We start from the raw sequence: 27,962 nt of genomic DNA, 5'->3' as shown, positions 1-27,962 counted from the left end.
TATTAATTCTGATTTCTGTTTTTCTTTTTTTAATAAAGATACCTGATATGGTTTTTTAACAGGCTATGGAAGCAGTCTGAGTTCAAGTCCCAGCTCTGCAATTACTTGTCCTTAAGTAGGCTCTGAGCCTCATCTCCTCATCTATAAAACGGGAACGCCGCCTGGTTTGTAAGTAGTAAGTACTTAAGACAATTACATGGGAATTGAAAAGGTAATACATATAAATCATTTGGCTGAGCTCTGAGCTCTTAGCTCATAGCGGGACCCCAGTGAAATGGTTTATGTGTGCCCTTATACAATAGTGGAATTTTCACCTTTTCAAAGAAGCTCTATACACTGTAACTAATTCGAGGAATTTATACATTCTATATGCTGCTCTTATAATGAAGTGACATTTCTGTAAATGTTTTAGGTGTGGTTAAGAAATCAGGCAACTGGCAGCAGCTCTTTCTGCCCACGGGTCCTGTCCCTGTGCTTTAATAAAACCACCAAGTTGCACCAAAAAAATTAAAAAATAAAAAAATAAATTAGGCAACTTACCTAAAAAATATAAGTGCATTTTGAAAAAACACAGCTAGTCCTGGATAAACATCGGTATCTGCACATACAAAGTAAAATGGATTAGAAGATTACACAAGGCAAATGGCAGTGACGAAGTATTTGTGCCACTCATGATGACATGCTCTGTATGCTATAAAATATGGCTATTATTCATTAACGCTAAGGCAGCTATAATGAAATTGAAGGAAGAAAATGTCAATCTCGTTCTCCCCAAAGGATTGTTCTCACTCTGGATAAAGACAGTGAACTTCACAGGTTTTTTTGTCTAAAGTAACTGCTATGCTTGTAGCTGCGCCAGAGCTGCTGAGGAAGCAGTGGCTCCTCCCTTTACTTTCATGATCAATACAGCACTCTCCCCTTTATCCGTGGTCCGCCTCCCGAGGTTTCACTTATCCGCGGTCAGCCAAGATGCAGAAGCAGACAATCCTCCTTCTGATGTATGATCGGAAGATCAACCGTCGCCTAAGGCTATGTCACATGGCTACGTCACTCACCTCCCTTCATCTGGTCACACAGACACGTTATCATCTCACATCATCACCAGAACAAGAAGAGTGAGTACAGTGTAAGATATTCTGAGAGGGAGACCACATTCACATAACTTATTACAGTATACTATTGTAATTGTTCCATTTTATTGTTAGTCACTGTGGTTAATCTCTTATTGTGCCTAATTTATAACTTAAACTTTATCATAGGTCGCTATGTATGGGGAAATCATAGTATACATAGGGCTCAGTACTATCTCCACGGTTTCAGACATCATGGGGAGCCTTGAGGGGGGAGGGAACTACTGTATAGAAATACAAAATGTTAGAAAGGTACACATTAAATTCTTGAGGACTTAATAGTCTGTACACTTATTTTCTTTCATGAATTCAAGAGTTTTATTGTGCAAATCTGACAGATACAAAAAGGATCATTTTAATTCATCATCATGTTCTTTCACTGAATCTCCCCTGCAGGAAACAGTTACTATCTTCAAAGGAAGAGAAAAAAAAATGGAAACTATTTAAGTTTTTGTGGATTTTTAATTTTTATAAAACTATAACTGTCAATTAAAAATACCAGACCTGATGAAAAAAACCTTCAGTTTTCAGCTTTCGATATCACAGTGAACAACACAACAGCATGGTCGAGAGCTCCAAGTCTGAGCGAGATCCCTGGATGTGAATCCTCACTCTACCAAGTGACTAAAGGTATGACCATGGGCAAATTATTTAACCTTATTATGTCCTTAGTTTCCTCATCGGTAAAATGGGCATTATAACAGCACCTACCCACAGAGTGTGAGGAATGTATGACCACACATAGTGCTTAGAACAGTGCTTGGCCCATAATGTCCTATATGAATGTTAGCTGCTATTATGATTAGTAATAGGTCAAGAAAATCTGTACAGCAAAAGATTTGAAATACGTGTTAGAAATGCTCTCTGTGACATAAAAGCATATTCAGTTTATAAACAGAAAAGTACATATAATGAGCATTGCTGTAGAAATACAAAGATGAAATCCATAATTGAGAAATTTCTCAATGTGTACTAGTTTTTTAAAAATTAAAATGCAGGGGCGCCTGGGTGGCACAGCGGTTAAGCGTCTGCCTTTGGCTCAGGGCGTGATCCCGGCGTTATGGGATCGAGTCCCACATCAGGCTCCTCTGCTGTGAGCCTGCTTCTTCCTCTCCTACTCCCCCTGCTTGTGTTCCCTCTCTCGCTGGCTGTCTCTATCTCTGTCAAATAAATAAATAAAATCTTAAAAAAAAAAAAATTAAAATGCAACCAATGAGTGCACAACCTTTACAAATTTAATACTTCCCTACACACCTTCCAGAAATGATAATTTATACCCATTTTCATAATAGAAACTAGAAAGTTTCACCTGTTTCTTGAAGTAACTAAGCAGACTTTCCAAGGAAATCAGTAATAGTACTTAGAGTCAGGGATAGAATGAGCTTTAACACACACTTCCCTATATGATTCCATTTATATGGAACAGGCAAATCTACAAAGACAGAAAGTAGATTAGTGGCTGCCTAGGGCTGGTGGAGAAAGGTAATGGGAAGTGACTGCTAATGGGTAAGGGGTTTCTTTTTGGGGTGATAAAATGTTCTAAAATTGGATTGTGTGGGGCACCTGGGTGGCTCAGTTGGTTAAGCATCTGACTTTGGCTGAGATCCTGATCTCAGGGTCCTGGGATCGAGCCTGGATGGGGGGTTCCATGCTCAGGGGGGAGTCTGCTTGTCCCTCTGCCCCTCCCCCCACTCGTGCTCTCCCTCTCTCTCTCAAATAAATAAAATCTTTTTAAAAATAAAATAAAATTGGATTGTGTGATGGTAACACAACTCTAAATATACTAAAAACACTGAAAGATATACTTTAAATGGGTAAATTACTTGATATGCAAATGACATCTCAATAAAGCTGTTTTTAAAAAAGCACTTTCAGGGACGCTTGGGTGGCTCAGTCTGTTAAGCATCTGCCTTTGGCTCAGGTCATGATCCCAGGGTCCTGGGATCGAGCCTCACGTCGGGCTCTCTGCTCAGCAAGCGGGGAGCTTGCTTCTCCCTCTCCCTCTTCCTGCCACTCCCCCTACTTGTGTTCTCTCTCATTGTCAAATAAATAAATAAATAAATAAATAAATAAAGTCTTTTTAAAAAAAGCACTTTCTTTCACATAAGCTTCATACTAGAACTCTGTACTCCATTAGTATTTTAATTAACTAAAATAGCACTTTATTTATTTTTAAGTAATCTGTTACACCCAATGTGGGGCTATTTTTAAGTAATCTGTACACCCAATGTGGGGCTTATTTTTAAGTAATCTCTACACCCAGTGCGGGGCTTCAAACGCACAACCCTGAGATCAAGAGTCCACATCCTCCTGACTGAGCCAGCCAGGTGCCCCTAAAAATAACACACTTTCGGTACACTTGATGAGCAGTGGTATGTATGTATGTATGTATTTATTTTTTAAAGATTTTATTTATTTATTTTACAGAGAGAGAGACAGCCAGTGAGAGAGGAAACACAAGCAGGGGGAGTGGGAGAGGAAGAAGCAGGCTCCCAGTGGAGGAGCCGAAGGCAGACGCTTAATGACTGAGCCACCCAGGCGCCCCTGAGCAGTGTTATTTAAACAGTAGTCAACCACTCATACTGACTTATTTTGTGCCAAGTGAAAGACAAAAGTTTCCAAAGATCGAACTAGGAACTGAAGGAGTCCTATCAAGTGTACTAAAAGGTCAGCTGTGGGTAGGGACAAGGAGAGGTGACAGTTAAGCAGAGTGACAAAGAGATTCTGGGGGTAGAGGGGTCAGAAGATGAGTAAGTGGTGTGACGTGTTATTTGAAACAGACTCCTTTCTTTGGAGTGAAGGGAGAACAGGTTCTTCTGGGACTGCGTCCTGCCTTTCGACCCCACCCTGGGGGAAAGCTATGGTGCCTGGAGCAGCCATGAAACTCAGAATGGTGCACTGTGAGCTCACGCCACTGAGCGGAGTGAGCATCAAATTTCTGCAGGAAAGCTACACACACATATTCAGTCTTACCCCTAAAAACCTCTCCTGCAACAATGCCTGAAAAATTCCAGGCTGGGTTGGAGAGAGGAGGTATCAGTGGAAAGATATCGGGGTTCGTATCCCTGAGCTGAAATCCTTGAGGCAAGGTAGGTTTTGGAATTCAAAAATTTTCACATTTAAGAATGGTAACACAGGGCATAAATATTATAGAGTACCCCAGCCCTGTTTGGACCAGCATCCACAATCAAAGACAACCACATTCTAGCAAGAAAACATGTGAATACTTATTCAATGGAATAAACACCATAAGGAGCCCCTTGAAACTTAGGTCAGGTTTCGCTGCCAAGCTGATTATGAAAAACCTGACTTTCAGCACTTTGTGGGTTTTAGAATTATGTACAAGGGACTGTAGATCTGTACAGGTTTCCTGCTTTACCACTTACAACCCTCAGTAAACGGACCTCTAGTATAGAGCCTGGCTGTCCAGGGTAAGGAAGGAAATCAGACACTCTAGAGACGGCCGAGAGTTACCGGGTCTTGTCAGTGGCTTAGACTCCACAACCAGGCTATCCCACTGCACTCAAGGATCCCACTGAGAAGTTCTATGAAACAGCTTATGTATCTTCAAGCTAAGTGAATAGGTACACTAAATCTTACTCCAGGTGGGGTTGATGGACTGAGCGAAATGTAAAAGACATACCTGATTCTCCATGAAATAAAGGAGGAATAAATACTTACTTTGGGTAACATATGCACCAAAAAGAATCCACATGGAAGCAATAAGTGACCCAAACATCAACATGAAACCAATGAAGAGCCAAACTCGAGCACCTGCATGAAGAATAGGCTTTATGATTTCGCTCATGTCTGCAGCTGTCTTAAGAATGCATTAACACTGGAAACACAATTAACCTAATACATGGTATGCATATCAAAGACAGTCACGTATTTGCATACACCTGCTATAACAATGACCTGAATGAAGATTTAAAAAACGGACAAACAACTAAGAGGGGTTAAGCCATACCTGAGAAGAGAAAAAAGGAGAATCACCTTTCTGTTGGCTAGAGAAACTAATACCCTGACAAACTAAACTAGCTGAGCTTCTAAGTAACTCCATGACAAAACTGAGTAATCGATTAATTAAATCCTAAAGCCATCATTAGCTGTGCAGGGGGAGTAACCTGGAACCCAAGAGCCATTGATTTTCTATAATAACATTCTATTTATAGACTATGAGCAGTAAAACACAACTAAAATAGTACTTCTGGCGGTAACTTTAACTTCATTAAGGATTTAAATAACACTTTTTTCAAAGTTAATAAAAAAATTCTATCTAGTCATAACTAGTCCTATATAAAGAGACTTTTTTTTTCCTGCTGCTAAATCCCCCTCTGCCAGTGCACATGAACAACTCAAAGTCCCTTTACCTGTTCTTCCCAAACAGCCGCTTTCATAGCTGTCCCCCCTCACCTGAGCGTTGGACACAGCATTTATCCTGGAACAACACAAAATCATCTAGTAAACTCTCATGCTGCTAAAACAGTCGCAGATATTTACATATCATTTAAAGAGAAACATTTCCTAATTAAAGTCAGTATCTGAATAACTGAACATATCTTTTAACTTAACAGATATCCTAGTGGATAGAAATGTTACAGGACTCTTTACTTAAACTACACCCAGAAAACATCCTTAATTTTAAGAAATTACTATCACTTGTCTCCAGAGATTATGAAAGAGGGGCCGATTTTCTGATTACTTTGCCTATTTTACATTTATACACGAATGACTCAGTGTGAGTCATCACATTTTAAGGTTCTCATTACAATCAAGAGTTAAGTTCCTCTCTGTGTTAAAAGTCAAGCGATTCTCTCTGATCCATTTCTCAAAGTCACACATTTGATCTCCGTACAATAAACAGGCCCACTTTACTCAGCCTCTCTTGCCATTTTTGTTAGAGCAAGATGCGTTTACAGTAGAAATGTAGCCTATTCTCAGCATCCTTAATGGATATAAATACTTCCATCTTCTACAATTTAACTTTTTTTGAAATATTTTATCTATTTATTTTTAGAGACAGAGAGAGAGAGAGAATGAACGAACAGGGTGGGGGACAGAATCTTAGGCAGGCTCCACAGCCCATTATGGAGCCCAACAGGGGGCTCGATTTCATGACCCTGAGATCATGACCTGAGCCAAAATCAAGAGTCACACACTTAACAGACTGAGCCACCTGGGCACCTGCACATTTAACTTTTATAACTCTTCATAGTATAAGGCAATTACAGAATCGTAATGTTTTAACATAGTCTTTAAAATTAATAAAAGATATCCACAGAAGGTTTCCAAACTCTTTTATGAAATGAGATTTAACAGATAAACCCAAAAATGATTTAATAAAAAAGAAAAGTCACAGACCAATCTCATTAGAGGCCAATCCTGCCCTCCCCCCAGCTACTGGCAAACACAGTCAAACACCACATTAAAAAAACAAATTATACTTCATGCTAAAAGTTCCATGTGTTACAATACTCAAGGAATGATTCACTACTAAAAAAAATCTAGAAATGTAACATACTTCATTAAATCTAAGATGCCACTGATTTTTTAAGATGCACGATTATTTTTTTTTACCAAGAAAGAAAAAAATATCAATTGTGGGGCGCCTGGGTGGTTCAGCTGGTTAAGCATCCAACTCGATTTTGGCTCAGCTCACGATCTCAGGATTGTGAGATTGAGCCCTGTGTAAGGCTCTGGGCTGGGCATGGAGCCTACTTAAGATTCTCTCTCTCGGGGCGCCTGAATGGCTCAGTCAGTTAAGCATCTGACTCTTAATTTCGACTCAGGTCATGATCTCAGGATCGTGAGCTTCAGTCCGCTCAGCATAGACTCTGTTTGCCCCCCTCCCCCTTTGCTCCCCTCTCCCCTTTTTCATGCGTGCATGCTCTCTCTCAAGTAAATCTTAATAAAAAAAAAAAATTATCTCTCTCCCTTCTCCCTCTGCCCTTCCCCACCCTCCCTCTGAAAAAATAAAATAAAAATAAATATATATATACACACACACAATCAATTATAAGTTAAACTGACCATAAGAAAAACCCTCATATTCAGAGATATTCAAATATAAAAATAATCTTGGGACTGATAAAATACAGTAACAACACAGTTTAACAACAGTATAAGAAGAAAAATCACGTGATAATCTTTACAGATGCTAAAAAGATAGGTGATTAAATTCAACACTCATTCTTGATTAAAAAATCTTAATAAAATGGGGGAAATATATATATTTCTCATGTTACAGAAGAATCCACCGATTAAAAGGTTATTCCAGGTAGCATTAAACTATAAGGAAAACACGTTTTTTAGAAAATGATTTTGAATTAAGAATCACCTTCACACTTACATGAAGAAAGCCAATGTGGAGAACACACCGCACGTGTGGAAGGCATGGTTCAACTGCTCTGGCTTAGGGTACACCACGGCGGCGTCGATCATTATCCACCAACCTGTAAAAAACTTGCGCAAGAGCCCCAGTCATTAAAATAACACTAACACTTGGCTCAGCATGAAGTTACTTGTTCTTTAATATTCCTATATTTCTACAGACCACATAAATGAAACATAGTGTATTTCTAGTTTGAGTTTTGGGTGGGGAACTATAAAAAAGAAGAATCCCTTGTTTATTTACCCTTGATAGCATTTGAGGTGAACTTACCTAATCAAATCTGTGTAAGATTCTGAAGTTCTGCTCTCAATGCAAGATAAAAAATTTGTTATCTAGAATGAATTATCTGCTTCTTTTACCCACCACAATTACATGCACTGAAGCGCTCTCTTTTTTAAAAGATTTATTTGAGAGAGAGAGGGAGAGGGCATGTGCGCAAGAGCAGGGGGAGGGGCTGAGAGAGAGAGAGAGACTCAAGCGGACCCCCAGCCGAGCACAGAGCCCAACTCAGGGCCTGATCTCAGGACCCTGAGATAATGACCTGAACCGAAATCAAGAGTTGGATGCTTAACCCTGAGCCACCCAGGAGCCCCTGAAGCTCTTTTAACTAACCTCCAGCTAACCAGCTCCTGATTACCTGATGTGTTTCATTCTCTCTAGAGAACATTCCTTTTTAATATGCCCAAGCTTGGGAAGTATGGGTGGCTCAGTCAGTTAAGTATCTGCCTTCGGCTTGGGTCATGATCCCAGGGTCCTGGAATCGAGTTCCACATCAGGCTCCTTGCTCCACAGGGAGCCTGCTTTCCCTCTGCCTGCCGCTCCCCCTGCTTGTGCTCGCTCTCTCCCTGACAAATAGGTAATAGATAAAATCTTTTTTAAAAAAAAAATATATATATGCCCAAGCTGTTCTGCGTCCACAAATGAGCTATATGCTCACCAAAGGTCAGCTGTCGTGTCTCCAACACTGTTTAAACATGCCATAGTTTTAATCGATTATGCAGTTTGATTAAATACTGTGGAAGTGACTGAGCATCAGTTTGTAAAATGTCACGTTTCTATGTAAACTACACTGAAAAGACTTAGAGAAGCTTCTAAAAAATGTCATGGACAAGTTAAGTACAGGTGAGATGATCACAAAAAGCAAAAACAAGGAGAATCTTCACAATTGCCTTTAATTCCTGCTCTGGGTTATTTGTTTTCTTACTGGATTTAGGTTACAGAACTGTATACTGAATGACATACATTCTCTAAATGTAATCGGTACCGAAATTTGCTTCAGAAGTGCAATGAGGGCAGGGAGCGGATGAAGGAACGCTAAAGCAAGATGTGTCGTCATTTGTTTTGAAGCTGAGCTGTAAGAACATGGGGTGAGCAGGGCTCTTTACACCATTCTGTTTTTGTTGACTGTATATGCTTGATGTGTTTTCTAATAAAAAGTTGAAAAAAAAAATGTTAGGAAGAAGATGAGGCAAGAGTTTCCTCCACAAACTTCTTCACCTCACCCCCCCCCCCCCCCCCCCCCCCCCCGCTTAGAGCGGCTCCTGGAGACACGGGGGTGGCATCCCTTCCCTAGAGCACTGAAGAGCTTCAGTTAATGCAGCCTCAGGTCCTCACTGCTGTCTCCACATCCTGAATCTCGCGGAGTCACAACACTATTTGTTAACAAATTCTGAGCCTCTGATGAGCTTTTGGGACTTACACAGATTGTATCAGTAACTTAAAAGTGCTACTGCTTATGATAATTTTTTTTTAAAAAAAGATTTTATTTATTTATTCGACAGAGATAGAAACAGCCAGCGAGAGAGGGAACACAAGCAGGGGGAGTGGGAGAGGAAGAAGCAGGCTCATAGCGGAGGAGCCTGATGTGGGGCTCGATCCCATAACGCCGGGATCACGCCCTGAGCCGAAGGCAGACGCTTAACCGCTGTGCCACCCAGGCGCCCCTGCTTATGATAATTGTATTACCGCTTGAATTGAAGGAAAGACGTTAAGTTTAAAACTTTACAAAGTCAAATGAACCCAGGGCCTACCATGTTTTGCTCAGTCATATCTAGAACTCTAATTATTCATACAAAGTAACAGTGAAATAAACAGTTCTAAAAGGGTATTCATGGCCCAAAGGAATCGACATTAATTTTCAGGGCAAAGCATGAGGCAGAAATGTCACCAGCCAGGCTTTTTCACTTACCAATATGCCTGCCACCACGGAAGCCACGGCGTTTCTTCTCTCACTCCAGTCGATACATTCACATTCTGGCCAACGGAAATTATCGAGGAAGCCTGCCATTTTCACTGCCTAAGCATGGGTTCTTTCATTAAACTCTGTATTCTACAAATAAAAAGATAAAAAAAAATTCACTCAGAGGAAATGTTAAGTGAAATCTCTTTTCCTTTCTTAAAGTTTTAAACAGAAATCTGCTTTCAGTGCAAACCTAGAGAAAGAAGAAAAATTAAATACTTCAATGAATACCTACTGACATGTACGTAGGACTGTGACGGGACACAAGGGGGAGCTTACTATTTACTGAATGGGCCTGATGGTTTTAAAACACGTCTGCAAATTCTTTTGACCCTTCCACTTCACCGAGAACTCAATCTATGTCCCTCCCCTTGAATTCAGGCCAACAATAAAAACTGGCTGAGCAACAGAGTAGAGGAAGGGACGCTATGTAACTTCTGCCATACAACTTCTAGCACTAGATAGTAAAAGGTAATGCAGCTTCTAACTGGTTCTCTGGAACTCTGGTACCAGAGGTCTGAGTTGCCAGGTAAAAAATCCAAGGTCACAATGCTGCGAGGAGACCAAGTACCGGTGTTCTGGTCCACGGTTCCCAGTCAACACAGTCTTCCCTGCCAGAGGTGGGAGTAGCCACTTCTCGGTGATTCCAGCTACTGCACCCCGTCTGGTACCCAGACTTCTGACTTTACCCAATGAAGCCCCAGATATATGGAGTACAGACACCATCCTGGCTGTGCCCTTTACCAATTCCTGACCCACAGTCAACCATAAGCATAATAAAATGGCTGTTTTAAACTACTAAGTTTTGGAGTTATCAGGAATGAAGCAATCGGTAACTGGAAGGAGAAAAATCATGTGCGTAAAAAACTATAAGGGTACAACATGTTGTGAGAATTTTCAGAAAAAGTACATTCAGATGAGGTGATCCAGGAACACCTTAAATTCCAAAAAGGAAGGGGGGAAAAACCATATGAAAGCACTGAAGAGTGCTGAAAAGCAGGCAGAAACTGGAGGGAACCTACCCTTGAAAGAAAACACCATGAGTAACACCTATTTTTACATAGTTTTTTCCCCTGAAGAACCCCCTAGCCTCCCACTCCCAGCCCAGTTGAGTGTCTGTGGTGCATCATGGCTAACACTTTAGCAAAAATGCCATCGTCTTTTTGTTTGAGGTATAAGAGGATGGAGTTCAGGATTACCAGAGCAGCTGGGAACTGAGAGAGGAAATCTTGGAAAGGGGTGAGTTACAGGAAGGAACCCCAAATACTTTAATATAAACTCTCTTTAAATACCTGACTAACCCCCCAAACAGAACACCCATGGAGGAAACTCCAAGAAACTCAGCAGAAAAAAAAATAGCTGGAAGGTTAAAAGAACTCAGCAGAGTTCCCCTGTGACCACCGCAAGATATTTTAGAGCCTGAGTTCCACCAAGTCAGAGATCAGTAAACACCTTGGCATTACTCTAATAAGGCGTAAAACCAAATGTGTACAATTTCAAGGTGATCAGCCAGCATTTTATCCACCTGTTAGAACAAAAACTGACACCCTTCAGATGAAAATAACTGCATAGTGTCTAGAATGTATCATCCACAATGTCTAATATGTAGTAAAAAATTATTAGACATTCACAGAAGCAGAAACCACGTGATCTATTTTCAAGGAGTAAAGAAAAAGAAGTCAATAGAGAAAGACCCCAAAATGACACAGATATTGAAATTAGCAGACAAGGACTTTAAAGCTACCAATATACACACATTCAAAGACTTAAAGGAACATGGTCTAAATAACTAAACTGATGAAGGATCTCAGTAGACAGATAATTTTTAATGTAAATTTTAGAACTGAAAATTATAATCTTTGAAATTTTAAATTAACTAAATGGGCTTAACAGGAGATTAGAGATAGGAGAAGAAAAGGGTAGTAAACTTGAAGAAAGATCAAAAGAAATTATCCAGTCTAAAGAACAGGGATTTTTTTTTTTAAGGTATATTTTTTTTTCTCAGAAAAAAAAATGAACAGAGGATCACTAGTAACTGATCCAATATATGTTTAACTGGGTCCCAGAAAAAGACAGAATGAGGAAAAAAATATTTGAAGAAATAATGGCTGATAATTTCCCAAGTTTGTTGATAAATATTAATTTATAAATCCAGGAAGCTCAGCAAACTCCAAAGAGGTTAAAGAGAGAAAATAACATAATCAAACTGCTGAAAATCAGAAATTAAAAAAAAAACAAAACACTTGAAGTAGTTTGGGGGGGGAGATCAACTTATCACAATGACTGACTTCTCAACAGAGGCCAGGACAGTGAAAAGAATTTCTTTAAGTGCTTTTTTTTTTTTTTTAAGTAATCAATCCCAGTATCCAGTACAAATATTCTTCAGAAGAGAGCATGATAGGGGCACCTGGGTGGCTCAGTCAGTTAAGCATCCTACTCTTTATTTCTACTCAGGTCATGATCTCAGGGTCATGAGATCAGGCCCCCAGTTGGGCTCCGAGCTGAGCATGGAGCCTGCTTAAGATTCTCTCTCTCCCTCTGCTCCTCCCCCTCCCATCCCTACCACTTCACTCTCTCTCAAAGTATTTTTAAAAAGGGAACATGACAGCCATTCTACTATCGATCTACCCAAGAGAAATAAAAAGATACATGTACAAAAAAACTTGAACACAAATGTTCATAGCAGCATTAGTCATAATAGCCAAGAAGTATAGCAACCCAACATACATCAACTGATGAATGGATACATAAAATGTGGCATATCATACAACAGAATACAAATTCAGCGATAAAGGGGAATGAAGTATTGATACATGCTACAACACAGAGGAACCTCAAAAACATTAAGCTAAGTAAAAGACATGAGACCACATCTTGTATGAATCCATTTATATGAAATGTCCAGATGAGGCAAATCTATAGACAGAAAGTAAATTTGTGGTTGCCTAGTGACAGTGGGGGAGAGTGGAAGAGGGAGTCACTGCTAATGGATACAATGTTCTAAAATTAGACTGTGGTCAGACCATCACAGGGGAAGGGAAGAGAGAGACAGACCAAGAAACAGACTCTTAACTACACAGAACAAATTGACGGTCACCAGAGGGGAGGTGGGTGGGGGGGAAGAATGAAATAAGTGATGCGGATTAAGGAGGGCACTTGTCATGATGAAAACTGGATATTGTATGGAAGTGCTGAATCACTAAATTCTACACCTGAAACTAACAGTACACTAATGAATATAAATAAAAACTTAAAAAATAAAATAAGATTGTGGTGATGACTGCACACTCTGTAAATATACTTAAAAACTCATTGAATTGTACACTTAAAATTGGTGAATGTTATCATATGTATATCTCAATAAAGTTTTTTTATAAAAATGAGGATAAAATAAAAATATTTTCAGGTAAACAAAATCTGAGATAATTCATCACTAGATGAGCACTAAAAATAATGCTAAAGGAAATTCTTCAGGCTGAAGGGAAATGACTCCAGATGAATCTAAGATCTGCAGGGAGAAATGAAGAAAACCAGAAATGATCAATATGTGGATAAACATAAAAGGTGATCTTTTCTTCTTTTATTTAAAAGATAACTATGTGAAGCAAAAATTATAACACTGTATAACATGTCCACAAAGATGCATTTATTTCTAAACAGTGGGTTAGTTATATTTTCAATAATACGCTTAAATATGGATTCAGGTGAAATACCTCTAAATTTAAAGTAATGTGTCCAATTATTCTGAAAAATAAGTACAATTAATACATTCTTCATAGAAGGTCCAAACACTGGAAACACAGGCTGGGAGATAGTATTTGCAAAGCAAATATTTGACAAAGGACTTGGATCTATAATAAAGAAAGAACTAAACCTTAGTAATAACAAGATAAAACATAGGCAATAAAAAGTGCGAAAGACTTAAGAAAACTTGAAATAGGCAAAAGACTTGAAAAGATGATTAATGACCAAGATGCACATAAAAAGGTATTCAACATTGTCAGTCCTCAGGGAAGTGCAAATTAATGAAATAACGTCTCACACTCACTGAACAGCTAAAATTTAAAAGACTGACAACTCTAAATGTGGGTGAGGTTGTAGAGCAAGTGGAAATCTCATATATTTCTGGTGGCAGTTTCTTATAAAGTAAAAATAAACCTCTCTATAACCCAGCAAATCCATTCGTAGCTATTTGCCAACGGAAGTAAAAACACATACCCACACGTAAAAAAGACTTAGAGAAGGTTTTTAGCAGTTTTATTCATAACAGCGCCATACTGAAACAATCTAAATGTTCATCAACGGATGGATGGATAAATAAGTGATAATCCAGGGAGCGCCTGGGGGCTCAGTTGGTTAAGCGTCTGCCTTCAGCTCAGGTCATGATCCTGGGGCCCTGGGATCCAGCTCAGCAGGGAGTCTGCTTCTCCCTCTCCTTCTGCTCCACCCCCACCTCTGCTTGTGCTATCTCTTGCTGTCTCTCAAATAAAATCTTTAAAAAACAAAAAACCAAGTTATGATTTATTCATACAACGGAATACTGTTCCGCAACGAAAAAGGATGAACTGATATATACAACCACACAGAAAAAAAAAGTAAACCCTCAAAGACATGACTTAAGTGAAAAGAGGCAGACACAAGAGAGTACGTATTGTATAACTCCATTTAAATGCAGCTTAAGAAGAGGCAAAATTATTTGACAGCCCCAGAAATCAAAACAGTGCTTGCCTACAGGGGGTAAGGACTGACTACAAGGGAACTTTGGTGGGGGGCGGTGATGGAAATGTTCTGTATCTTAATTGGGATAATGGTTATACAGGTACATACATTTATCAAAAGTCACAGGAGTGTAGACTTAAGACCTGTGTGTTTTACAGTGTGTCAATTTTACCCACAAAATGTTTTTAGAAGTTTATCATTCAGATATCCTTTAGCTACACTGAAGTCTTGCACATTTTATCACTATTCTGCAGATATGATAATGAATTATCATCAAAGATTAAATATTAACTGGTTAATAGGGAAGGTCACCATGAATTTAAGACAAGTCTGAAGCTAAAAGTCTTATTTCCAATTATAAAATTCATTTTCCATATATGAACCTAATTATAAATAGTTCTAGAAGCAGAAAATATATAGCTATTTGCATACAATGATTTCTGAAATGTCATGATCTCCTCCCTTCTGGGGCTTAAACTGGAGAGTCAGGGATGGAGTGAGGCAGAGAAACATCGAATACAAATAATTACTATGGAGGAAACACTCAGGATCCTAACAGGGAATAAAGGGGAGACCTATTTTATAAAGGGTGATCAGGGAAAGCCTCTACGAAGAGGTAACACTTGCTAAAATCTTAAAACATACTAAAATTTAAAAGCTAAGTATAGTTAAGTAGATTAAGAAGAAACAAAAGAGATAGAGGAGGAAGAGGGAAAATTATATACAAAGCCACTGGATCCCTTTGGTACCAGCAAGGAAGAATTAGCTGGTACCAGAGATGTCCTGAGACACAGTAAGTTAGTGGGGCAGGTTGGCTTGGAGTAAGTTTGGAGAGCAACAGGTATGGCCATATCACACTGCAGATTAACCCTGACCTCATGAAGGACTTGGGTTTCACAGAGTCCTAACAGGAAACCAGACGAAGAGCTTTAAGGTGAAAAGGAGCCAAGGCCACCAAGAGTCCAGTCACTATGGTAAACATTTAGAAGAGGAAAGTGAGGCGAGAAGGCTAGTCTATTAGGAATGAACCCTCTCAACTGGGATGAATGACTTTCATATGAATTTTATTGTTGATATTCACCGAAAGATAAGCATATTTTATCATGACACAGCGTTGATTTAACATAAACTGACAATACTCCTAACACTGTCTCCCTGGCTTAAAGTGGAAACAAGTATACGATACTTAAGATAACAAGCCTTTAGAGACTCAAAGAAGTCAAAGACTACTTAGAGAAAACCTAAATGTTCAATGATAGAATAAATAGTTCAGTTAAATAGTTTACTTAATGCAAACATTAAAAAATCTATTTTTGAAAAACATTTAATGGCACGAGTAAATGGTAACAGTTAATACTAAGTGAAAAAAGTAGGTTATTAAAACTGTATATATAGCATTATTTCCTTTTTCAAAAAAAGAACTACCAATATACATATAAAAACACATACATAAGTAGAAATACCAGAATAACAAACACTGATACTTTTATAATATTATTATATATATGGGTGATAGGATCACGTGTTTGTTTTGCTTTTTGTCTATTTTCAAAGTTTGCAGCTCTTAGTATGAATCACTTTCTAAATACAAAAATTTCAAAAGTTATAATTAATACAATGAAGTGCTGATTCTTCCTGCCTGTTGAGAAACCTCTTTGTATAATGTAATATGTCTGTAACTGCTTTTAATGAACTAGGACTTTTTCGAGGTCAAGGAAATTATTGGTAGGTTCTCTCACAAAACTGCCCCTGGTACCAAGTGAAAAAAAAAAAATTAGTGAACTGAACTAATGGATTACTGGTCTGACCCACAAGTCAGATCTAATATATTAGATAGCAATTATTCCTATTACTAAGAGAGGCAACTCTTTATAAATGGAAACAGCAATCCTTTTCAGAGGGCATTTTAAATGATTCAACTCTCAAAATTTCATTTCCAAAAACTTAGTTTAGGAAACCCAAGGACACTTGCAAAACCAAGAGGAGAATACAACTATACACCTCAACATACAAACATGGCCTGAGAAATTTCCATATGCATCAAAGTCCCAAATAACGTCTAATTCAGAAATGTTTCCATTAATCAAATTTCTACACTACCATCTGTCTGTTCTCCCATCTCTCTACTAGTTGTTAAATGCAACTAGTGTTAGGCACTGAGTATATAAAAACGATTAAGGTGGGGCGCCTGGGTGGCTCGTCGTTAAGAGTCTGCCTTCGGCTCAGGGCGTGATCCCGGCGTTGTGGGATCCAGCCCCGCATCAGGCTCCTCCGCTATGAGCCTGCTTCTTCCTCTCCTACTCCCCCTGCTTGTGTTCCCTCCCTCGCTGGCTGTCTCTCTGTCAAATAAATAAAATAAAATCTTTAAAAAAAAAAACAAAAAAACGATTAAGACAATGTAGAGAACAGTCTAGTTAGGAACACTGTGAGAAGAACAAATAATTGCATTACAATATGGGCTGTAATACACATACATTATGAGCTGCAGTGTAAAAGTGCTATAACAGAAATATGAAATACAGTGTTAAAGGACAGTACTTGCCAGGAAGAGCTGAGGAAAGTCTGACAGAGGAAGAGCAAACTTAGCTGGGTTTTGAAGCACGAATAAGAGTTTGGCAGATGAAAAAGAAGGAATAAAATTCTGGGCTTGTAAGTAGGGAAGTGACAAGATCATCTCTGTGATTTAGAAAGATAATGCTGGCAGCAACCGTGTGGAGGAGGGACTGAAGAGAAATATTAGCCACCTCCCGTCATTCTAGACGGGGAGAGAATAAGGATGTACACTGAAGCCATACTGGTACAAGCCAAAGAAAGGGTTTTTATTTGAGGACTACTAAAGTGGCATTATCCATAGGCAGGGGGAAGCTAAGAATGATGATGGCTGGATTCCTGGCGGATGGGGAGACACCATTAGTTAAAACAGGAAAGGGAGAATGGGAGAGGAGAATCTGAGCATAATGTATTTGAAAGGACTAAAAGATCTTCAGGCAGAAATGACCTAAGACAGATGTACAGACGCCCCTGAAAGAGTGGTTTAAGACAGAAATCAGATTAGAGGCTCACGGTAATTCAGTGGTAACTGAAGTTACCGGGCAGTTAAGGTATCTCAGGGAGAAGATGTGGAGGAGGACTGAGGATTGATGCAGTGTTCGTCTCTGACTCCCGTCCTTCCTTCCTTGAACTACTGTATGCAGGCACTAGAGCAGACCTATGGATATGATGGCATTTAATCAGCACAAAACTCCTCTAGAGCATGTGCCGAATATTTACAGAACACCTCCTACGAGAAAGGCATGGTGGGAAAAATAGAGATGAATAAAACAGCCCTCATCATCAGATTTATAAACTAGCAGAGAAATCAATGAACATTTTGTTACACTAAATTATAATTGGCATCATTAAAAAATCCATTACAAAAAAATCAGATTAACAAAATAAAAAACAAAATATAAATATCATTCAAGATACCAGGTCTACAGAGCCAGAGCAAAACAAGTTGCCTGAAATGAAACAAAAATAAAACCTGTCTTCCCCACTCTTACTAGTATGACTAGCTAATTAGTACAGGTGCTAGGCTCTTCACAGACCACTCCAAGCCAGCCTCAGAAAAACCCCGTTCATGGGACTGTTCCCTTCAATCCTCACAAATGCTCGAAGGCAGTCCCGATTATTATCTTCTATTACTGAAAAGGTTTAGAGAATAGTTAACACCTCTAGCAAGGAGGAAAGTCAGGACTGCCACTGAAGTTCATTCAAATCTATTCCAAAAACTGTGCTCATGACCGATTACACTATACTGCCACCCGCCATCAGAGAGTTTCACAGTATTTCCCCCATCTCAGATTTCATAAAGAGAAAGTTATTGTTCCACTGCCTGTGGTGAGGAGACCAAGAAGAACAAGATGGAAGAGGAACAGACTGAATTTAGAGGAACACTGTGACCATCTGGAAATGGAAGAAAGCAGTCCAATGATGTCTACAATGATTGTGGTGATTGCTGCTGATTCAAATCTTGCCAAAGGAGTCTGCAGCATAGCTTTTCTTCTTGGTTTGCTATAAACCTGGTTTCTAGACACTCACAGTGTGAATATTTTATAGGCCTTAAAATCCAACAGCATGAATTATTCAGAGATCTAAGTACTTCTGGAAAAGACATTTTATATACTTTATCTCAGAGAAGGCTTATTTGCCTTCTGACCTATAAATCACATATAACAAGAATAAAATGTAGTAAGTACCACCAACCTGGGTAAAAGATTTAACTCTAAAACCAAAGTAAAGGACAGGGAGCATAGGTTTTTCAAGAGACTTTAATTTTACAACTATATAATCTCCCCCAGGAACATCCTTATTAACAACTTTTAATTACTCAAAACGTGGGTTATTTGGCGAATCCTCCCCTCCACTACTTCCCTATGCAGTTGATTCGCAGACTGAAATCGCCAGTCCCAGATCCATACATCCCATTGCCTGCATGACATCCCCTGGCTGTCTCAAAGCCACCTCAAATCAACATATCAGGACCTGAGTTCATGATCTCCTCCTCCAAACCTGATCCTCTCCTGAGATTCCCTACAATGAATGAATCACCACCCATCCAGTTTTACAAGCCAAAAGCCCAGGTGTCATCCCTGCTACTTCTTTCTTCCCCCTCATATCCAATCCATCACATGAGTATGCCTCCTAACTTTGCTCCACCTCCACCACCACCTGACCCGAGTACTGTTCAACTACCACCACCTCCCAACTGATGTAGCCACATCCACTCCTGCCCCCATCAATATGTCCTCCATACTGCACCTGAAATGACTTTTTTTAAAAAAGGCACAAATCCAGTATTTCCCTCCTGCTTAAAACCTTGAATTTCCCTCCCATTTATTTTAAGATAAAGACAAAAGGGATGCCTGGGCGGCTCAGTCGGTTAAGCATCTGCCTTTGTTTCAGGTCATGATCCCAAGTCCAGGGACTGAGCCCTGCATCAGGCTCCCTACTCAGTGGGAAATCTGCTTCTCCCTCTGCCTGCCGCTCCCCCTGCTTGTGTGCTCTCTCTCTCAAATAAATAAATAAATAAATAAATAAATAAATAAATAAATAAATANNCCCCCCCCCCGTCTGATACCCCTCCATCCCCAGCTCACCTCATTAACGCCTACTCACACTGCAGCAGCTTAGTTATCACATTTTCACTCAAATATCAGCTTTCTCTTCCTCATTAAATGTTTATTTACAATGACTACACCGGTGCTGGACACATAATATACATCAACGAACAGATAAAAAGCACTGGCTATGTGGGGCTTGGTGGGGGGAGGGGACAATAAACACAATTTTTAAAGTAAATTAGATACCATGTTATTAGAAAGTAATAAAAAAAAACAAGCAGAGTAATGGGGGAGCAGGTGATATGGGGGAGCTATGGGGGTACAGGTGATATGGGGGCCAGCTTAAATGTCAAATTGGTGGTCAAGAAGGCTCCACTGAGAAGGTACTAGCTAAGCAAAAACTTGAAGGTAGGGAGTGAATTAGCCCTCCGGGTATCTGTGAGTGAGAACAACAGCCGGGCAAAGGCCCAAAGGCAGTGTCTGGGTATTCAAGTAGCACCATGGGGGCCAGTGTGGCCAAGGCAGAGTGAGTGAGACGGGAAAGTAGGAGAAAATAAGATCAGAGAGGTAACAAAGCCAAGGCAGGATACTTACAGAGCCTCATAGGCCACTGTGAGAACTCTGGTTTTTACTGGTTGAAATGGAGAGCCATAAGAGAGTGCTGCGTAGAGTGGTGTACATTTAAAAGGCTCCCTTAGGCTTCTGTGGGAGAACAGACTATAAGGGCTAAGAGTGGAAAGAGAGAGACCAGTCCACAGACTACTGAAATATCCAAGTGAGAAATGATACTGACTTTCACAACTTCCTAATCCCCTAGTATTGCATTATTAATCTCATTATTTGATTAATATTTACCTCCCTTGTAGAGGGTAAGTTCCATGAAGGACAGTCTAAGTTCACTTTCACTCACTGTGGCATTCCCAGAGTCTAGCACAGTGCCTGATGCACACGAGGCTAGGCACTCAAATATCTGCTGAATGACTGACTCTATTATAGCTTTCAAAATGTGAAATGCATACATGTCTCATCCTGTTATAAAATGAAAGAGTCAACTTTATACCTAGGTTTATTGAAACTGATAATCTGGGGATGCCTGGGTGGCTTAGTTGGTTAAGCATCTGCCTCTGGCTGAAGTCATGATCCCATGCTGGGTTCTCTGCTCAGCAGGGAGCTGGCTCTTCCCTCTCCCTCTGCCTGCCGCTCCCCCACTTGTGCTCTCTCTGTCCCTGTCAAATAAATAAATAAAATTTTGTTTAAAAAAAGAAAGAAGTGAAACTGATAATCTGTAAAAGCTGGTAATAAAAAACATCATTTGGGTGAGGAAAATAAGTTCTGCTGTGACAATATATTCAAACATATTATTTCTTAAAATCATCCTCCTTGCCTTCCCAAGTCCATATTCTGCCAGAATTTCCTCTCCTCTCTAAAACTCAGATTGGATCATGCCATTCACTCACAAACTTCTAACAGCTAGTGAGATAAATTCCGAAACGTACAGGGTGCTTGAAATCTTTCCCTAACACAGTCTTCTTATCTCCTGCTATCCTGACACTATACCTAAAGCCACAAAGAAACCGAAGGGGGAAGGCAGCCAATACTTGTTGAATACCTACTGTGGGGCAAGCTGCTAAATTGTATATGGCTATATTTATATTTCATATGTTTATATTTATATATCTAATTTAGACATAAATATATTCAGATATTTCACAAACCTACTGCAGATATGTATTACTATATTAGATACATAATATATGGTCATATATACTATATATCTGATACAATAATACATATCTATATTAGCTATATTAATTTAATATATACCTATAATATTAAACACACACACACTCTTGGAATGCCCCTTTTGTTTCTTGTCTACAGGCAAACTTGCAAGTCAACCTTCAGGACACACATCAAACATTTCCCTCTCTAGGTGGAATTAGCATAAATGCTTTCACGAGTTTTTGTTTTGCTTTAATAATAGTACATCATGTTGCAGAGCAATTACTCTGTGTGTATGTTTAACAAATGGTATTCAAATAATGTCTACAAAAAAAGAAAAAAAAAGAACACGAGGAGCCCTGCTTGTAGTACTGGCTCTGATATTCTTTAAGTTGTGACACTGGCCCATGAGACAGGTGGACTAAGTCAGTGGTTCCCAAACATAAGTCTGTGGAGCAGTGCGAAGCTAACTTCACAGTAACTTGCAGAGTTAAAGAAAAAAAAAAAGGTGGGGCGCCTGGGTGGCACAGCGGTTAAGCGTCTGCCTTCGGCTCAGGGCGTGATCCCGGCGTTATGGGATCGAGCCCCACATCAGGCTCCTCCACTATGAGCCTGCTTCTTCCTCTCCCACTCCCCCTGCTTGTGTTCCCTCTCTCGCTGGCTGTCTCTATCTCNCCAAATAAATAAATAAAATCTTTAAAAAAAAAAAAAAAAGAAAGAAAAAAAAAAGGTAGTTGGGACCCTCTCCCCCAAAGATCATAAAGTCAAGAGTAATGCCAAGTTATCCATTTTTTAAAACCTCCCAGGTTAAAAAAAACACACCAAACTTCCCATGTAAACCATAGGAATCACTACACCAAATTCACTCAAGGGTCCCTTTCTTCCACTGCTAAGATTCTAAGCATCACCATCTAGGCTGTAATGAAGCAGTCTCCAACAGCAATATGAACCAGAAACTTCAAAGGATTTCAACTATGTCAAATCCATTAATCATTAATTTCAACTATGTCAAAACATACAATTAACAAACCAAGTGAAATGTATAAACCTTCACTGATTCTAGTTTCAAAAACAATTTCTTTAAAGCAGTCTGAGCCACATGGGGAAATCTGAATACAGGTCAGACATTAAAAGGTATTACAGAATTATTTTCTTGGGTGGGATAATGGTAGAATTGTGGTTATGTAAGAGAATGATTTATTTTTAGGAGACACATGTTTACATATTTAGGGGTTAAGTGTCAATATCAGCAACATACTATCACATGGTTAAGCAGAGGAAAAAAAATAAAACAAATAGGGCAAAATGTTGAAATGTTGAATCCACTGCTGAACTTTTCTATATGCTCACAATTTTCTGTGATAAAAAAGTTGAAAAAAAACAGGAAGTCTTACTGTCATGAATTGCCACCTAAACTCAGACGACAGCTACATAATCCACGAGCTGCTCCAGCCATGGCAAAATGCCACTCACTGAGGCCGTGTTTACCCAGGCTCTCCGGCAGAAGCCCTACTGAGGCATCTTTACAGCCTCTGGGATTGCTCAGTAAATGTCCTCCTCCCCAGTTCAGATAAACTGGCTCCAGGGTCACAGCTTCTAACCCACACAGATGAAAGGGAACCCTCTTCACAAGCATTACTGGGAAAGCAAAGGCATTAAAATGAGTTCAGAAGAGGTCTATAGTAAGATTATTCCTAAAAGGCTCAAAGGACATGGACACTTTGAAGTACCAACTACCACCTTCCAGCATAAACCACACAGAAGCAGCGAAAAGGACAGGCTTTGAGGGCACTTAGATAACTCAGATGGTAGAGCATGCAACTCTTCATCTTGAGGCTGTGAATTCAACCCCACATTGGGCACAGAGTTTACTTTAAAAAAAAATTTTTTTTTCTCAAAAAAATGCCTTGGGCCCATTCCCACATCCAGCCTCTTCCCAGCTATACCTACTTGACCAGGTTCATGTTTCCATTCTTCTTTTCAGGGAACAGTTGCTATGTGCCAGCACTATTTGAGTTTTAAACTTCCCTAGGCTTGGGGCACCTGGGTGGCTCAGTTGTTAAGTGTCTGCCTTTGGCTCAGGGCCTGGGATCAAGCCCCGCATAGGGCTCCCTGCGCCGCTGGGAGCCTGCTTCTTCCTCTCCCACTCCCCCTGCTTGTGTTCCCTCTCTCGCTGGCTGTCTCTCTCTCTCTCTGTCAAATAAATAAATAAATAATCTTAGGAAAAAAACAACAACAAAAAAACCTCCCTAGGCTATGGTTTTCTGGTATGTAAACTGGGGTGATGACACCACCCCTCTCAGAAAGTGAGAAACTTTTTAAAGATTTTATTTATTCATTTGACAGAGAGTGAGAGCACAAACAGTGGGAGTGGTAGGCAGAGGGAGAGGGTGAAGCAGGCTCCTTGCAGAGTACAGAGCCCAATGCAGGGCTCGATCCCAGGACCCTGGGATCATGACCTGAGCCAAAGGCAGATGTTTAACCAACTGAGCCACCCAGAAAGTGAGACTTAATAATAAAAGCTGTGTCCTGCATGTGTGATCATTCAATACCATCAACCACTCCCTACCAAAAAGAAGGTTCACATACATATGATTGCTTTGAGCAAACACTCTGCTCCTGGCAACACTGCTATGATTCTTCAGTCCAGAAAAACTATTAATGCTTTAGGTGGAGACAGGAGACTGCACATAAGCATCTCATTTTGCACCCTCCTGAAGCTTCACTAAAACTATAATAAAGAGAGTTTTTAAAAAGTTGTAAAATCCTAATGCTATGGAGGACAGAAGAGGAGACAAGAGCAATGAAATTCTGAATGCTGGAAAGCAGATAGGCAGTGGTTAGCACAGACTGAGTTAGCACAGCCAAGAAAGCTGAATGCCCAAGCCAGCAGTAGGGAGAGCTGAGAACCAACCCAGGAAAGACCTGGGGGAAGCAGTTAGAAAGTTAGATCCTGGGGCAACTGGGTGACTCAGTCGGTTAAGTGTCTGCTCTTGATTTTGGCTCAGGGTCATGATCTCAGGGTTGTGAGATCCAGCCCCGAACGGGGCTCCATGCTAGGCATGGAGCCTGCTTAAGATTCTTTCTCTGCCCCTCTCCCTCCCTTTCTAAAAAAATACTGGAAGCAGATAACAATGGAGCAATAACTTCAAAATACTGAAGGAACATTATTTTCAACTGAAATTCTATTACTAGAAAAAGTATCATTGAAGTATGAGTATAGAATCGAAACATATTCAGACAGGCAAGGTCTCCAAAAAAATGTAACTCTGCTTGTCAAGAAGCTACTAGAGTTTGAGCACCACTAGAGAGGATAAATCAAGAAAAGAGAATATAGGATACGAACTTCCAGGTATAAAATAAATAAGATGGGACATGAAAAGTACAGCATAGGGAGTTAATAATATATTGTATGGTGGCAGACGGTAGCTACACTTATTGCAGCGAGCACTGAGTAACGTACGGAATTGTCAGACCACTATGGTGTGCACCTGAAACTAATGTAACATTGTATGTCATACTTCAATAATAAAAATATTTCTTGAAAGGGAGAGAATCCAGGATACAGGAAAGATCCAACACAGGAGAACTAAAGAGAATCCAGCTGTGCCCCAGACAAGGACAACCAGGCCAGACTGAAGTGGTGTAACCCGAGGCAGGTATGTCCCAGCTGCGAGACCAGCTTCTTCACCTGACGACTGAGTGCCCCGAAACCTGGCCCAGATTCCTATCTGTGCTCGGCTGGGCTTGCCTTGATCTTGATCATATGGTGATACAGTTCCTGCTCTCCTTCCAAGCCCTGCAGCTGCATCGGCAGAGGACACTCACTTCCTTCACAGAAAGGCTCTGCTTTGACCTACCCTGGTAGCTGCAGGCAGGCCACGTGAGCTAAACAGCAGAAAATACAGAGCAGCTCACTCTCTCACTCTTGTTGTCCTTCCAGTACCGGCAGACCTCGGAGATATTACAGATTCGGTTATAGACCACAGCAATTAAGTGAATAACCTCGTAAAATGAGTCAAATGAATTTTTTTTGTTCCCCAAGTGCTTATGAAAGCAATGTTTACACTATACGGTGGTCTGTTAAGTGTACAATAGCACTATGTCTGAGAAAACAAGGTACATACTTTAAATACTTCACTGCTAAAAATGTGAACCATCATCCGAGTTTTCAGCAAGTCATACAGATCACCATAACAAATACAATAATAAACAAGTTTGACATATTGCAAGAATTACCAAAATGTGACAGAGACATGAAGGGAGCAAATGCTGTTGGAAAAATGGTGCTGACAGGCTTGCTCCACGCAGGGCTGCCACAAACCTTCACTTTATTTAATAAATAAATAAATAAGGCAGTATCTGCGAGGCACAATAAAACAAGGTGTGCCTGTATGTGATCCACACGAGAGCTTTCCAGAAGCCCTTACTGTGGTAAAGCCCATTTCCTAGGACTCACTCATAACACTACCCACTAACTTCCTCAGAAAGGCCTCCTGTAAACAGTCAGGGAAGCTGAAGCCATTCTGTTCTGCTCATCTTTTCCTGGAAACCTTCATCTAATAGTGACAATAACGTCCTTTCCTTACACGGTCAGGTCTGGGCTTACAATTATGAAACAAAAATTTTTTTTAAAGATTTTATTTATTTATTTGACAGAGATAGAGACAGCCAGCGAGAGGGGGAACACAAGCAAGGGGAGTGGGAGAGGAAGAAGCAGGCTCATAGCAGAAGAGCCTGATGTGGGGCTCGATCCCATAACACCAGGATCACGCCCTGAGCCGAAGGCAGACGCTTAACCGCTGTGCCACCCAGGTGCCCCACAATTATGAAACAAAATTTTAATCTCAAATTTAGAAAGCTCTAGTATTTTCTAATAAGCCTGTTTGGAATTCATCTGCACTCTGGGGGAAATAATTAATAATTAATTAATTATAATTAATAATAACTATAATTAATAATAACTAATTATTAACAAAAAACCCACTGTTAATAAAGACAGTTTATAGTCCTGTAAGGTTTGAGTTTAACTAGAGAAATTAATAAGGTGTTATGATTTTTCTAGCCTGGTAGAAAAGAGTAATCCCAAAGGCATCATGATTTTATTGCTGTGTGGAACATTAACCAATTAAATCTAACTCGGCAATTCTGTTCAGACATTCCTTTCCCTGCGGACTACATATATTCCTTAAATTCTCTTAAAACCAGCTTTTATACGCATATATGTATATGTGTATATTTGTGTAAAGCTTATTTTAAAAAGCAAGAAAGATTAACAAATCAGAATAGAGGCTACCTCTGGAAGAAAGACACGAATGTTTTATTTCTTAATCTGATGGTAGATACAATGATCACAGCAATCATATTCTTTAAATATATATGTATATCACATATGTATATATAAAAATCACATATTATCATATATATACAAATATATATACACACACATGTATGTTTGTATGTTCTACACGCTTTTTTTTTGTACTGCAATACATTTCGCAATAAAAGAAACTTACTTAAAAAAGAGAAAAATAATTTGTTATGACTGGATATGCAAGGAGTTTATCACAGGACAAAGTACACAAAATATGTCTGTTCATAAATCTCTTCCTGAAGGCCTTCTCTATTTATTCCTGCCAAGCCAATCAAATGAATGAATATAACCTTAAAGTCAATACCACTAAGTGCAAACAAGGTTTAAAAATTCGCCATTATTAGTAGGTCCTCAAAATTTTCTTGATCCAGTCTATAAATATAAAAGCACACACAGATTCTAAGAAATGCACTTAAAACGAACAAATTTAGCTACTGCCTTTAAATTATAAAATCTTTTAAGTTATAAAAACGATTCCTGGTGAAAAGAGTACTCACATTATACTGAAGTACAATAATCTATTTAAATTATCTACCTGAAACTTACCCTACAGTGGCAAAAGGATTTTCACGCAACAAGGCTTTTAACAGCTAAAATCCAGAAACATCCAAAATGTACATCAGTACAGGACCAATACAATATATTAGAGTACATCTAAACAATGGCATACTATGCAGCACTTTAAAAATGAGGTAGGTCCACACATACATATACGGAAATGTGTTCTGATATTATAAGTCAACTGCCCAAGGGTTATGGGATGATCTCTTCCTAGGGAATGGAACTGAGGACATAAAGGATGAAAAGTGAACAAAGAATTCGCACTTTTTACTTGGTACACTTTTGTGCTGTCTGTTCAATTGATAGTCTGTAATGTCAAAAAAATTTCTTTTTTATAACCTAGATATATTACTCTTATCATTTAAAAATAGCAAATAAGGATAAACTAATCAGATAAATGCTTTACCTTGGACTCCAAAAGTGAATTCATTCAAGATCGGCCAGTTAAAGCTGAGGCTAGTGGGCCGGTGGGGAGGGGAGGGCGTGTCTCCGGAAGAGGAAAACGACATCCTCCTCCTGCTCTCATTAAACTTGCTTTTCCTGCAGCATCGGTATTCAAGATAACTTTTGATTTTCATTTTAAGAGTGAAGAGTCCTGCAGCACTATTATCGGTAAAAATGTTTAACGTGTGTTCTACGTTTGACACCTAAGCGGATTTGAAACACAAGAGGACAAATAAGAGACTAAAGATGATGGGAAAAGACGTGTGACAAGCCTGGG

The 27,962-nt window shown here is 39.5% G+C and overlaps 1 protein-coding gene and 1 long non-coding RNA gene across 2 annotated transcripts in view; one reads left to right on the top strand and one right to left on the bottom strand.

The window, feature by feature from the left end:
- Nucleotides 1–27,962, bottom strand: part of TMEM50B (transmembrane protein 50B) — a 33,137-nt gene that overhangs the window by 4,185 nt on the left and 990 nt on the right. Inside the window, exons 2-6 of the mRNA XM_034656114.1 lie at nucleotides 9,713–9,853; nucleotides 7,483–7,595; nucleotides 5,504–5,571; nucleotides 4,812–4,904; nucleotides 541–598 (exon numbers count right to left, since the gene is read on the bottom strand). Of these exons, the coding sequence (XP_034512005.1) occupies nucleotides 541–598; nucleotides 4,812–4,904; nucleotides 5,504–5,571; nucleotides 7,483–7,595; nucleotides 9,713–9,811 (431 nt within the window). The 5' untranslated portion in view covers nucleotides 9,812–9,853. The remainder of the gene's footprint in view (nucleotides 1–540; nucleotides 599–4,811; nucleotides 4,905–5,503; nucleotides 5,572–7,482; nucleotides 7,596–9,712; nucleotides 9,854–27,962) is intronic.
- LOC109489693 lies at nucleotides 583–27,962 on the top strand. The gene is made up of 5 exons (XR_002142758.2): nucleotides 583–1,115; nucleotides 1,655–1,760; nucleotides 8,738–8,891; nucleotides 24,855–24,965; nucleotides 27,826–27,962. It is a non-coding gene; the product is annotated as an uncharacterized LOC109489693 (long non-coding RNA).

Source organism: Ailuropoda melanoleuca, chromosome 1, assembly GCF_002007445.2.
Source record: "Ailuropoda melanoleuca isolate Jingjing chromosome 1, ASM200744v2, whole genome shotgun sequence".
NCBI lineage: Eukaryota > Metazoa > Chordata > Mammalia > Carnivora > Ursidae > Ailuropoda > Ailuropoda melanoleuca.
This window is presented reverse-complemented; position numbering and strand designations above follow the sequence as displayed.